The sequence below is a fragment of the Petaurus breviceps genome, unplaced genomic scaffold (assembly GCF_028583685.1).
Source record: "Petaurus breviceps papuanus isolate PSGF00001 unplaced genomic scaffold, PetGlider_PUasm1.0 189, whole genome shotgun sequence".
NCBI classification, from domain to species: domain Eukaryota; kingdom Metazoa; phylum Chordata; class Mammalia; order Diprotodontia; family Petauridae; genus Petaurus; species Petaurus breviceps.
Window position 1 is genome coordinate 7,019,255 of NW_027185809.1, and position 15,240 is coordinate 7,034,494.

The window sequence follows — 15,240 nt, forward strand, 5'->3', positions numbered from 1 at the left end:
TCTGTTTTTGATTAACTTGGGCAGTTTAGAACATGTTATTTTTTCCTATTTATTATTATTATTTTTAATAACAGTAACAAGTGGTTTTCACTGGATATAAAATTTAAATTGTGATAATATGCTGTAATCTCTTTTAAGATATTTGTCTAGTGAGAGTCATTTAATGTAAGTTTTCTTTAGGAAATTTTGCCATGATGAATGATCCCAAAGAGCTTTAAAAAACATGACTAATGACACTAAGCTGAATTGTGGAAGAACTGCTTCTCATTAATGAATTTGTACTGTATCTTTCTCAGTAATTGTTGTGTCTTGGTTCGGAGCACAGTACAGTATCTAATACTGTGGCATGCTTATGAATCCCCACAAATGCTTTCTTTTCAAGTCCTAGTACATCACTTTTTTCCTTGCATTGATCAAAGGTTGGAAAACTTGTTTTATATGTGTAACCAGGGTATTTCATAGTTGTTTTACATTCTTAATCTTTTGGCTGTTTGGTTGAAATATATCCACGCCTCTTAAATATTGAAAACATAATATCCTTTAAACTACAACTGCAGAGTTAAAATGAATTTTATGTGAAATATTCAGTTGTGGACCACATCTTCAGCTTTTTATATGCCACAGTGGTCTTGTTTTTTCCTTTCCATTGTCTGATAGTGAGGTCATTTTCAGTCCTCTGAGAAATTCTATTCCCAGCCAGATGCGGCTCATATATTAAAAATAGCACCTGTGGCTAATATCATAGCAGCTTACCATAAATTTACATGGTAACTAGGATTATATCTGTCATGTCTGCTAAAAAATGTCTAGATTTAATTTGATTTCCAGTATTGTAGAAGCTATCCAACATTTTGCTTCATAACTATATTTTAAAAGTTAAAAATCACTCCATTGTTAAGTTTTATAGCACTCCTAGTGCCCATTAAGTTGATTTGTTCAATGGAGGTCAGAGTAAAGCAACTTGGCTACATTAAGATCGGAAACCAACCCATTTGTGACAAATTTAGTCCTTGAGTGTGAATCTTCTCAACGTCTCTGCACTGATTGGATTCAGGTGTAGCTTATGTCAGTAGCATTTAACCTCAAAAGAATGAGCAACATGATTTGCTTGTTATAAATTATAAAGTATTTTGCATTTGCTTGTTTTAATGTAACTGTTGACTATGTTGACCTGTGCTTGACTGCTATACTGTGCCTGAAAGAATTGATTTTGAAGTCTAGGTGCGGTTGGTAGACGCTCTCCCTCCCTCCCCCTTTTTATATGGTCCTTAGAAAAATTGCTTCATTTCCCATTATCCTTTGAGTCATCTCCCACATGTTATGATTTGTGCACCTGCATAGTTATAAAATTATTTTGGGGTGTCATTTTATCATGTTATTCACTAACTTCCTAGCATTTATGAATATAATAAGTGATTCGCTGTAAATCAAAATAATTTAACAGGGGTTGGATTATGAATTTCTACAGTATCTACCAGTTTGACATGTGTTGTTGCTAGAAGTTGGTAGTAAATTTCCATGCCATGAGAAAATTAATTCAGAGTTCAGAAGTGAATTTGAAGTGCTAGCTCAAATACCTGGAAATTTAACGTTTTTTTTCAATGTACATTATTGATTAATATGTTCTTTAATTTGTACTTTTAATTGACTTAGCAACATTCTTATTTCAGAGTTAGGAATTTGTAAGGTCAAGTTTTAGCATAGCAGTCAGGACATATTCCAGCTGCCTGGAACTAGATATATGAGTGTGTTACCCTCTTTTTAAAAGTAGGGACATAAAAAGGGAGGTAAGTTTTTTCTGTTGATTTTTCAAATGGAAGTTTAAAAGATCCTTTTAACATCCCTAAGGAAGAAGAACAACAGCAAAGACACAAGGGGATATGTGTCCATTAGTACATATACTGAACTGTGGTAGCAGCAGTCATAATGATTTGGCATGGAAGAAATATTAAATTCATGTTGCAAATTCTGTGTATCTATTGTGTTGTCAGATAATAATGAACCTCACACTATTGGGAGTTAGAGAATATTGTTAATGACAAATACAAAGTCTTATAAAATAATGTCTTATACTTTAATATAAAGCTCTTATACTATTGACCAATAATGAATTTAGATGTTTCTTTCTCTGCTTGCTTGCTGGTGATATAAGAACTAGATGAATGAGATGTATGTTGAGCTTGAAGGAAATGCACACAAGGAATACTAGATATGCTTTGATTTCAGCAACTTCTTGGAGGTCTTTGATGGAGAAAGATATATATATATATATATATATGGACTTTAGTGTCTTGTAACAGCCTCAGGAGGTGTAATGTTGGAGGAATTCAAGCTCTCCTCTGAAAAATATTTGAGTTCTTTGATTTCTCTATAAGAAAAATAGAGTCAAAACTTCTTGAACTTGCTTCCTTTGTAAGTTAAGCATGATTAGGGCTTTCCTGAAAATGGCATAACAGTGTTTTTCTCTAAATTTCCTGATATATAATGAAGAATCGTAGATTTAAGGAAATATTTTCAAAAAGGAAAAGGAATTGTGTGTTTGCTTCTGTTCTTCTCTACATGGATTTATTCGAGATCTAAGTTAGATTACAAAAGGACCCAGAAATGATCTCTTGTGAAGTCAGCATTTGTAAATACAGCTATTAGAATGATGCATTTGTCAATATGTAACTATAATTTGTCTTAGAAAATGTCTTCGTTTTCAGAGAGTGGCAGAGTTTTCTGCATTTCTCTTTAGCTCAGAACTGAAATGCCTAAATGATTCTTGGACTGAAACACAAAACAGATCACTATTTTGAACTACTAATGCTGTTTTTAACTCTAGTTCTCTATATGTATATAGTCAATGTTATATGATTTGGGCCTTTTGGAATAACACCATACTGTCTCAGGAGAAGCAAAAAACATTAAACCTTGTTTTAAGTTATTGAATTAGTCAACTTGAATTGAACTTGGTATAATTATCTTTCTATTTTTAATATTTGAGTGAGTTGCAAACTTTTAAAGCATCTAGACTTACGATTATTTGAAACTTTCACGAGGGAGAACAAAACTATCCATCTGCAGATTTTGGTTGCCGTATTTCTTGAATTCACATTTGGGTAAGCATGATAAGCAATTTCAGAAGAATTGTGACTCCTTTTTCTTAAATAATAGGTACGTGACTTTCTCTTTATCTGGTTGTGTGAATAAATGATTTTAAAGGTACATTGTTTGGAAAAAGAACAAAAACCCTACAAAATCTCTTTCTAATAATTTTTTTTTCAAAGCAACAAAACTATTCTTAAATATTTCTCTGATATGATATTTTATGTCTATAATTAAGAGTGGACTGGCTGGTAAAAATTGGGAAAAAGAAAAGGAAAAGATTACAATGGACCTATTTAAAAATTAACCATTACTTGCCAAAAGCCCATCAGAGCCACATAGCGGACATCCGTTAATCCAGTGGTTAGCTGTTTCAGGCTTTAATGCACACTGTTTTACACGTTAACGGGTTTGAAGTTCCAGGCCAGAGCTGACCTTTCACATCTGCTCCTTTCACAGTAGGAATCTCCACTTACTGCATCCTGTCAGAATGGATTAGACTGACAAAGCACAGGACTCACTTTGGCTTCAATTTAGTTTTTGATCAGAATTATTTCTTTCACAAACAATCACATTTGCTAAAATGTTACATCTGCTATGAAAACCACTGGCAGTTCCTCAGTTTATCAGTATGATGTGAGTATAATTTTTCATTTGTTTTTCATAAAATGGCAAACCAGCTTGCGTTTTTTTTGTGATGTATGCGTGTATATATGTGTATTGGTTTCTGCCTTACATTTTTTGGGCTTGGAAGGAAATTTGCTTATATCTTTAAATTAACATGAAACCGACTGTAGACTTTTGGGGATTTGAGTGGAATTGTTTTTGTTGTAGAACACAATTGTTCATTTGGGAGCCAAGACTCTAATATTATTTCCAAAAATTGTCAGTGGTGGTTCAATGTTTTTCTCACACAAGGAAATGTCTGTGCTTTCTGGGTGTGTGTATAGTTTTCATTGGGTGAACTGGAATCTCTGTGTTTCAGTTTTGTCCCAGTCTCCTGTCTAATGATGTAACATCTTTCTCTATCCTGTTGCACATCACCAGAACCATCACTATGTCTTGAGATATTTGGGTTCTAGGAAGCTTTAGAAACTTAGTCTCTTGCTTCCTTTGAAAAGGGATTGCTCGATCAAGTGGCAGTAGAAGGATAGAAATTTATTGAAATATTTCTTTAGTGAGAAGCTTTAATAATAGATAGAAGGCTGGCCTCCTAATCAGGAAGATCCTGATTCAAGTCTTGCCTTTGATACATGCTGGCTGTGTGAGAGTGGACACTTTCTTTAGCCTCAGTCGACTCTTTAAATTGATAAGTTAGAGGTAAATCCATAACCAGCATTTGTACAGGCAATTTCTACCCCAAGAGTTCCATATACTGGCGAAATCATAGACCACATCTCCTTAGGGCAGCTAGGTGATGTAGTAGATATAGAGCCAGGCCTGGAGCCAGGAAAACTTGACTTCAAATCTGGCCTCAGACACTTACTAACTGTGTTACTCTGGACAAGTCATTTAACCCTGTTTGCCTCAGTTCCTTATGTGTAAAATGAGCTGGAGAAGGATATGGCAAACTACTCCATTACTTTGCCAAGAAAACCCCAAATAGAGTCACAGAGAATCAGACATGACTGAGAAAACTGAACAGCAACAACATCTCCTTAGCATAGAGAGTACATTTTATTTCCTGGTCTTTAAGCAAAGACTGGATTACTATTTGTCAGGCAGGAAGGGTCAAAGGGATTCTTTTTCAAGAAACAGTTGTAGTTGATGGATATTGAGGTCCCTTACAACTATTGAACATATTCCATAATCATTCTTCCTTGTCTCATGGCATGGAGTCTGTGCTGGGTGCTCTGATTCTGTGCCTACAGAAAATGAGCTCTGGCAGGAGAGGATGAGTAACCTGCCCCTCACAACTCAGTTTGGAGAGACTTGTTCATCTCTGTTGGATGGGCCATCAGGGGCACATTTTTCTGGCCTTCAGATAGATAAGCTAGCAGAATTAGAATCAGACCTAGAAAATGACTTGCCCAGAGTCATACAAAATATTTGTCCTTTCTGAGAAAAGATGTTTTGAGACATGTCATAAATTTGGTCAACCCCAGAGAAGTTGTGCAGTACCAGAGATTGAGTATGTGTTCTGTTCCTAATGCTAAACAAATTAAATTTGTTCTTTACTATTGACAGAATATTTCAGGTTCAGGTCAATAGAGAGGTCATTCTGAATGAACCAAATCGTCATTGCTGCTGGCCTAGTATGTACATAAGATATTTTAGGCTATATCTACACAAAAGGTAGATTTTGGCAAGGGGGCTTATAGGTTTTTTTTTTTTAATTTTTGCTTTTGGGAGCGGGGTTAAGTGACTTACCCAAGGTTTACTTGGCCAGTAAATGTGAAGTGTCTGAGGCTGGATTTGAACTCAGGTCCTCCTGACTCCAGGGATGGTGCTCTATTCACTGCGCCACCTAGCTGCCCCAGCTTATAGGGTTTTGCGTAAGATTTTGATAACATCTTCATGTCATTCTGTAAGATTTATCATCCCACACAAAACTCCCCAGAGCTTCTATAGAATCTGGATGCATTTGCAGTACAATAGAAAGAGAGAGAAAGATTTTGTTAGTGAAGCCTCTCCTTGGGATCAGGCACTTTGTACCAGAGCTTTGCCATAGTAGAATCTCAGGTGGGCAGAGCTAAGGAATAAGAAAAAAACCCAAAAAGATGTTTGAATTGATTTGTGCTGTGAAATACTCATGACAGCACTTTTACATTATGGAGAGTGACTAGATCTTTTACAATCATGTAAAAGAGGTAGGCTAGATGGGTGGTATGTTCCTGTGACAGCAAGGTAGGAAAACTAAAGCACAGAGAGGGTAAATGATTGGCTTGTGGTTACATTCCCAGATGTTAGCATAGCCAGGACTAGAAAGAAACCCAGTCTTGATTTTCTAGTCCAGTGAATGTTCCATTGCACTGTGTTGCTAGTTCTATACATGTAAGCATGCTCTTTGAGGCTTTTATTACAGTATTTCTACTGTTTTTCTTTGGTGGCTAGAACATTTATTTTAACTGGTCCAATTATCATTGTTCTTTGCACAGCAGAGTTTATTATTTTAAGTGACTGATTGCTTTAACAGGTGCTCAGCAAGTGAGGGCTTCATTGTATTATTTAATGTTTTGGTTGGATGCAAAAATGCATTAAAAAAAATAAAACCAGGATTTTTGTTTGATGCAGCACCTCTAAGTTATACCATTTCCATTGCCATTTTTATCCATGAAACTCTTTACTAGAATGTGTTGGGTTAAAGGAATCAGAGTGCTATAAGGGAGAAACCTTACATTTTTACAAGTTTTTCTTTCTTTTGCTTAGTTGAACAATCATGTAAAAGTTACTAAAACTGAAATAAGAATTTTGGGTGGTTCATTTAGCTTTTAGAGGAAGAAAGCAAATGACAAGAGTACAGTTCTATATCAGGAATTGTTGCTATTAAAAAAAATTCCCTGGGTTTTTCCTAGGCATATAACCTGCTTCTGCCATATGGTAGATAAGAATTGATGTTTGGAATGAAAACCTTGAGGTGCTGTATGAACCTCAGTTAGTAAAGTGATTTATTTTATTTGAACAATGAAGGAAAGATTTTTGCTGATGGATTTTTAGAATGATTTCCAGTGATAAGGTTTGAAACGAGTTGTCTTCTTAATCCTTAGTTAATCAGAACATTCAGCTATCTAGGACTGCCTTAGTCTTAGAGCATTTTACTTCATTGAGATGTTACTGAACTTGCTTTCTTCTTTGGAGGATTGAAAAAGTATAGGATATGAATGATGTAAAAGGTGATGTAAAAATAAAAAATAGTAATACATATTTAAAGAAAAAAGGATAGGGTGCACACATACATGGTGGCTCAAAAGCATATATTTGTAGAACAGGCATCTTTCCCTTCAATTAAAAAAAAGGTTTTCTTGTCACTGAATATAGTTTAAGTCCAGCAAGGGAGCTAGGTAATCTTACGATGAATTCTTTTGTAAAGTGAATGACAACAACCTAATTCCTTTTTTTGTAAGTCTTAAGTTTTCAATATTGTAGGTTTGCTGAAGGTAGGATATTCCTCTTGTGTGATCCAAGTTAATAAATCAGAAGAAGTTGAATGATTCAGAGGTCAATGCTTAGTGACAAATACTTAGCAGGTGATATTGCTGTTTAATGGAAAAAGGTGTGTCATTAGATGACTTTACCCATGATGCTTAGTGTAACACATGATGATGTAAGCTCTCTTGACTTTAAAGCAACATAAGTTGATTTTAAAATGGTTCTAGAAATCTGAGAACTTGTTTGAGGTGTATAGAATGTGTTGAAATAAATTTGCAACTTAGGTCTCGCTTGAACAGAAAAAAGTTTTTTAGGAAAAAAAGTACTTCACCCCAACCAAAAATTTCGTCATATCAGTAGTTTGGAAATTCACCAGATTTTATTGCAGATCCTCATAGGCTTTCAGCATAAGTTTTTTACTTAGGGATAGTATGTTATTAAGTATAAGCTGCAAAATATCATTTATGTATGTTAGCTCCCTGCTTTTTGAAAAGAGATGCTTTATAATGCATTTTTATACAATTCAGTTTCTAAAATTAAAAAAAAAAAAGACTTTAGCTTGTGACAGAAATAGGAACATTTTACTGCTGATATTCCTGTACAGATTCCTTATAAGAGACAGAAGGACTGCTGGTAATGTTGGGCTTGGTTTAGCTCATTCAGGAAGAGTCATTGGAGCTGTTTGGGCATATTGCAGTAGACTTCAAAGTGGACAGTCCTGGGTAACAGATGTCTCTCATTGGAGATCTGTGCCAGGTACCCCTCACATTCATTAAGTTGTGATTTAGTAATCCTGCTCTTTTCAGGGTAGAAATCTTACTTATTTTACACAGGTCTTTATGGGTAAAATAATTAGATATATTTGCCTGTGTAAGCAAACTGATAAATTTGTAATAAAGTGTATCAGACCGTTTACTTGGCAGGGACAGAACAGCTTGTGAAAGCAGAGCAGTTTCCAATGGAGCGTGCAGAACTTTGAAAATTCTCAACCATAGCAGAAAGTAGGATTTCAAATCACCCTTAAACAATTGTTTGTTTTCCTGTTCCCAACCAAGTTTATAAAAATTTGGTCAGACAAGCATTTTGTTTTGATTTGGAATATTTTTAGGGAATTGTTATCTGCTGAATGCACATATGGTCTTGTACTTTCTTCTTACTGTGATTTATTTATTTGAAGACTGGATCCAGGAAGTACAGGGGCTTCTCACAGACCCGGTCCCATTACTGATTTGCACAGGAAGATTTACTTGCTCTGTTTCTGACCTGGGCTTGTTTGCCTCTCCTCAGGTGGTCAGGTGGTCCATATCATCCTCCTGGGGGCTCATTCTATTGATGCCAAACTTAGTTTGGCTTTTTGAGCCCCATAGGCCTCTGCAGGTCAGACTTCCTGAGCTTGAGAGCCCTGCCAGTCTCACTTTCCCTGTAGCTGAGGTTACAGGTGTGGGCTACCACCGGCAGTCAGACACTTCTGTAATTTTAAGCCCTTCTCTTAGCTTCCCCCTCTCCTCCCAATGTTTTCAGTATTTGAATAGGGTAAAGTAAGGGATTTGGTACACAGGGAAGCCTAAGCACCTACTGTGTGCAAGGCATTGGGAATAAAAGGACAAAGCTAAGCCCTCAAGGGGCTTACTGTCTATCTGGAGCAGCACAGCCTGTACAGAAGGAAGAAGATACAAAGTAATACAGAGTAATTTCGAGAGGCTGAGAGTGCTAATGACTGTGGGGTAGAGAATGGTTAGGAAAGTCCTGCAGTAAGAATTGAGTCTTGAGATGAGTTTTGCAGGAAAGTTAGGTATCCTACCAAGGGGAGGTAAGGAGGGACAGCATTTCAGGTGATCACTCCAACAAAGGCATAGAGTCAGGAGATTGCACATCAGTGGGGGGAGAAGGGAGGGAGAGGGGAAAGAGGAGAGGGGAGAGGAGGAGAGCAGCCATAGGAGTGAGTTAAATGAGAGTGTGGTCACTTGCCTGTGAATTCTCCACTCCCAACTCATACTGTTTCATTTTGAGTATTGGGCTTGGTTAATCAGATCATTACTGATATTGACGGCACAGTTGCCTCCCTCCTTATGAACATGAAAACACACATGACTGAGGCATTTACAACATTTGGCTCATGGGGTGTAAGACTCTATAATTTGTTTTAAAGAATTACTTTTTTAGCGACATCAAAAAATGTGTAGTTTATAAAAACTGCACCTGGTCCCGATTGTCTGGGATGAGTCCATATTTGCATCACTGCAAATGATTTTGAAGATGGAATTCGTGGGTTGTTTTCTGTCTCCTGGAGCCCTTGACATTGTACCGCTACCTGTGTGTGCAAACTTCCTGACATTAGAAAGGCTCTGCCTTCAACTGAAATGTAAGTTGGCTGCATTTATTTTTCATGTTCCTAAAATTAGGAAATGATATGACAATAAACAGAAATGCCCTCAGTGAAGAGAGAAGGGAAACTGTTGTTTATCTGGTCAGGTGGTTTAGATTAGCAGTGATGCTGTTCTGTATTATGTTACTTTAAATCATTGTGTCCCAACAGGACATAAATTATGAAGATTGTTACAGTATGTTTCATCCTATGTAAGATCAACAAATTGGAATAATTTTTATAGGAAAATCACAGTGCTTTTGGCAAGGTTATTGAAGAATTTATTTTTACTTGAGTATGTCATGTTATTTCTTAATATCTAAAATACTATTTGTATAATATATAAAATACAAACTCTTCAAAAAAAGCAATAATTCTTTTCAGCAATTACTTTAAGTGGCAAAGTACTTCAAATATATCAGTGTTTGTGTGCTTTTTCTGTCAAAATGTTTTAGATAGAGCCAGTACTGTTAGTTTCCTTGCTGATAGAACTGTAAACAAGCATTGCAGTTCTTGTGTGAAGATACAACGTCAATGTTGTATCATATTTTTATTTAATTTGTTGTCATCAAGTAGATTTTCTAATAGACTTAACTTGTACCAATAAATTTATTACTCTAGTATGGATACTAATAGAAGTTTATTTTAGATTAAAAGGAGGTAAGGAAAGCAGAACTTTTCCAGTTTGCATAAATTTAGTTTGTTTTGATTTTCTCAGTGAGCTATTTTAAATTATGATAATACTAGATTAACATCAGCAATTCAAGTGATTTTTGTATTTTGCAACTTCAACCATGTGTATTTGTTGTTTTGGGAAAAAATGTTTGTTCCCATGAATGTTTGTTATTAAGTCCTTTTCATTTCTTTGTAATTTTCCCAGTGGTCAACATATAGTTTATGTATTTTCAGCACACAGACATATAAATTGTCATTCACAATCAGTTAATGACTAACTTTATTATATGACTACATAAAATAGATTGTAGAGATTTTTTTTCAGAAACATTAAATAAGTTAACTGCCCATCTTTTGGAGGATTCATGCAAGTTGGAAACCAATTGATTCTGTTAGAATAGAATGCCATCGGGGGAGCTGTCTTTGCAAAGCATTTTTACAAATTCTAATGAATTTTGAGGACAATAGGTATAGTTTCTTAGGTTTACAAGTGAAAGAATTGAGATGATACAAGCTAAGTGACTTGACCAAGGTCACAGAATCAGAAATCATAGAACTCTGAAGTTCTTGGTTTATTGCAGTGTGATGACTCCATTAGTAGATTTTCTTAAGACTGAAGTAAAACTATTGATATTGAAGCTTGTGATTGAGTCAAAGTGTGGTACACTTTTAAAGTTTTCTACTAGTCCAGAGTCTTGAGATTGTTCTTTTGTTAATATTGTTTAAAATAAAAACCTGTTTTCCATAGAGGTGAAGATAAGTTTTTCCTTAAATCTCTTGACAGGTTTCTGATAAATACTTAGTATATTTGTGATTTGCTTCAGTTGAATCTAAGAATGTTTTCACAGAAGCAGGGATTTTTCTAAGTTCATAACCTGGGCATTTTGAAACATTTAAATAAAAAAAGATTTTTAAATTATTGAGATCTTTGTAGGGGGGAATTAGCACCATCTTTTAAGTAGTATAATGTCAGACCATTTTGTCCTAGACATACATTGAAGTATTCTATTAGCAGTGTCTCTTATTAGTTTGCTTTGGTGATGTATTGTTTATCAAGATAATATTGGAATATGAATCAAAAATTATGTTTAGAAATGATTAAAAGAAGAAATGGGTCCCAGTTTAAAATATGAGAGGATTAGTTGAAAAAAATTGTATAGACCTTTTAAAATCCATTGACTAGATTGTATTGTAAATAGATGGAATTTATAGAATGCACAGGAAATCTACATATGTGCTGTGAATCCAAATTTGGTGTTGGTAGTTTGGGAGCCAATACTTTCTAGTTTCCTTGACCTTTTTTTTTTAACCCTTTGACCCAAATGTCTTTTTTATGATGAAGCTGAGGGGGAGATATAGTATCTTTTTCTTTGACTTTAATGCTCACCCAGTCTGAGAATAAGGTGTTCAGTATTACCTTTTTGGAGTAAGGAGTTATACTCAAACCTTGAATATTTCTGCAACAGGGCATGTTGGATAGAAACTGTACCTATGTGACTATATTTGTAACTTTTATATTGAGGCATCCCTTATCATAAAGCCAATTCACTATCCCTTTGTTTTTCTTTTTTGGTTGTTTTTTTTGGTAAACATCTCTATGAACAATGTTTTTTGTTAAGTTTAGTGACTTCACATTCAGTTTAGTCAAAACTATGACAGCATAGAGAGGCAGCATGGAGTGATAAGAGATCTGGTCTTAACTAGGAAGTCCTAGGTTCGAGTCCCATCTCTGACACCTGTTTGTATGAACCAAGTGAGTCACTTAGCTTTTCAATACTTCTAGGCCAGTGGCATCATACTCAAATAGAGAGAAATTCCTGTTGGCATACTGACTTAGAAAATCACAAATTACTGTTATCTATGTTGTATTATATTTTTATTTAATTTGTCAAGCATTTTCTGAGTTACATTTTAACTTGGTACCTAGAAAGCTTAAGTTTGGCACTTTTGCTCTGGGCAGTTCTCTTAAGACTGTTAAGTTGCAGAAAAGGTGATGACTTATATTGGTAGAGTGAGTTTCTTCATCTAGGAGTACCAGGTGTGAATAAAATCGTGGGTCTAGTCTCTGTACCTATGACAGCACAAAGCTGAAACAAGTCTGTCCCATATATAGCTTGCTGAAAAGTGCAAAAAGGATTCCAGAGTAAACTGTCATTATTAGAGGAACACAAGGTTTGCTGATATTTGTGTATGTTAATAAATTTAAAACCTTTATCATTATATGAAGGACTCTGACGGCCTTTCTTTGTGTATTACTACCCCACTGTGAGGAGGAGAAAGAGTGTGCTATTAATAAAACCAAGATCAAGAGAATCAAAAAAGACAGTTTTAACTATCTGATGGCAAATTCCAGTGTAAGGTGGTGCCCCTTTTTAGCTTTGTCCAGTTTTATTTGTGGAAAGGGATGGCAACATGCAAGTTCTTAGAAAACCTCTGAGAAAGCAGTCCCCCAAAGAAGAATCCCTGGGGAGAAATATGTTCTAAGAGGACCTGAGAGAAAATAGTTCTCAGAGAAAGGCAGTTACTGAAGATAAAGATGTCCAAATTATTTTGCTTCCCAGGAGCTATTTTACATATGGCTATTATGAGGACTTTAAGGTTGATAGCTGGGAAATTTTGATGACTATAATTTTTATGACTATAGGACAATTGTATATTGCCTATTTATAGCGTTACTGAAAAAAAATTAATTTAGGTTTCTCACTTTAAGGTATAAGTGAGTTACTTTCTATAAATATATGCTCCTTCAAGGCAAGAGACAGTGATTAAAGAAGCAGAGCAGAGACAGAAGTAGGGTAGAGACAAGAGGAGGAGAGACTATTTCCTGCTTCTTGAAAGGAACTGAGCCCACCAGAATCTAGCTCAGCATACGGCTCATAGAAAAGCGGCCGCACTGAGAGCTTGGAGAAGAGCTTAGAGCCTGCATTGTTCCATGGCTGAACTGACTGGAGGATTACTATTTTTTTTTCTATTACTATTATAATATTAGCTAGTAAGCTTCTACAGACCAGGGACTATTTTTTACTCTTCTTTGAATTCCTAGTGCTTAGCATAGTGCCTGATATATAGCAGGTATTTGACAAATGTTTATAGACTGATGGAGGACAGGCTTTGTTTCTGCTGTTGGGAGCTGAGCCAATTCAAGGAAAAGCTTTGCTCTTAGGAACTTACTGGAGGGAAAAAAAATACTCTGTTTCTTAACAGAGTTGACTGGGGAGAAGAAAGGCTTACTTGCCTTGCCTTTTAATACCACATAGTGCTTGAGAGAGGAAGACCCCTCATAGTTCAGCCAGGAGAGTAGACCTGAATAGCTCACAGATCCCAGGCTTAGGGGAACGACTTTTGACTAGAAAACCTTAGCCTTGCAGCCCAGCCAAATAGCAATTTAAACAGAGCAGTCAGCAAAGAAGAGGCTTCCTCAGCAGGTGACTTTTGGTTGTAGGCCTGTAATTAAGAGTATGTTGCCCTGGGTACATGGGTTTCCTTATTCATGTACTCCGTGTTTAAGTTTGTGTCCACTCTTTTCCAAGGACTCTGTGTGCTTGTTGGGAGAGGGTGACCAGATTTACAGGTGGAGTGTTATGATTATTCATGTTTTACATGGTTTAATAGTGTTTGATGATTGAGTTAATGTTGTCATTTTAGCTTATTTGTTTGAATGAGAAGCATAGGGACTCAGAAGCTATGATGAGTAGTAGACTTATAGCTACCCCTAGCCAGTGTTACATCTGGGATCCCTCTGAGAAACCCTAACCTGTTAGCATGAGTGCAGATTGAGGTGAGTGAGTGAGCAAGCGCAGAGAGAGAAAAGAGATTTAATAAATGGTGGGTGGTGGTGGACATACTTATGTTTGTGCAAATGGATTCATGAGTAAGGAACTGTTATAGTAAAAGCTAGGCAAGTCCCTGAGGTCTGACTATTTTAACAGGTTTTAAAATGCTATTTGGAGCAGAAAGTGGGTAGTAAGCTAGTGAAATTTTATTGATACCAAGCCTAGCATAAACTGAAGGACTGTGAATAACTCAAGGCTGTAATCAGGCTAAAAGATGGGGCCATCAACTAGTGGCTGATGATGCAGATGAAGAAATGTAATAGAGAACTTGTTACTGCAGGAGAATTTAGAAATAAACAGTTTTGTTTTAGGAAAAAGACAATTTCAACTCACTTTCAGCCTAAAGGTCTGTTCAGTATACAGCTGTTAAATACACCTCTTAGGCTGATTTGTAGCTAAAGGAAGAGGCCTTGTGTTAAATTGCATTAATACATGGCCATTTTGTATTCAGATTGTGCTTCATGAAAAAACACAATATCATCAGTGGGAATGCACATTGTTATGGTAAATTTCCCTGAGATTTCACTGCTTGGGGAAAGAATACAAGAGGAATTGATAAAGTAATGAAAACATTTTCTACCACAAGGGGAAATTGTTACTTACTTGTTTACTTACTTGTAAGACTTAAGTAAAACTTTATAAAAATTTTGATAAGATTGTCATATTCACCAATGCTGCCAAAAATATAAATTTAACATCTTTTTTTTTTAAAGGAAGACTATGCCAAGAGTGGGGGAAGGGGAGGGAAAAAGGATGGATTTTAAAGTAGTGTTTCCAACTTTGGAAGCTTGTATATTTATGACCATAGCTGAGGCAAGAGAGTTTAACTAGGATGGAAGGGGAGAACAGAAGGTAACAAGCATTTATTAAGTGCCTGTTATGCGCTGGGCACTGTGCCAAGTGTTTTATAAATATGATCTTACTTGATCCTTACTGTAACATTGAAAGTTGGGGACTATTATGATCTCCATTCAACAATTGAGAGAACTGAGGCAGAAAAGCTAAGTTACTTACCCAGGGTCCCACAGCTAGTAGTATATGAAATCAAATTTTAACTTAGGTCTTCCTTACTCCAGATACAGCATTCTTAGCTAGTGTCCTACCTGGCTGCATAGAAGAGCTTTGTGTGTAAACTAGGGAGCTTCTTTACCTTCTTCTTTGGCATTGGTTTTTCAGCCAATATTGAAGGTT

At 35.9% G+C, this 15,240-nt stretch overlaps 1 protein-coding gene across 3 annotated transcripts in view; it reads left to right on the plus strand.

Annotated features, from left to right (window-relative positions):
- PCBD2 (pterin-4 alpha-carbinolamine dehydratase 2) overlaps positions 1–15,240 on the plus strand; it is a 290,006-nt gene that overhangs the window by 258,538 nt on the left and 16,228 nt on the right. The window contains exon 1 of one of the 3 annotated variants that reach the window (XM_069091867.1): positions 3,577–3,723. The exons of the other annotated variants lie outside the window; for them this stretch is intronic. Within the exon in view, the coding sequence (XP_068947968.1) occupies positions 3,685–3,723 (39 nt within the window). The 5' untranslated portion in view covers positions 3,577–3,684. Of the gene's footprint in view, positions 1–3,576; positions 3,724–15,240 lie in introns of those variants that run through there. 3 annotated transcript variants of the gene reach the window in all.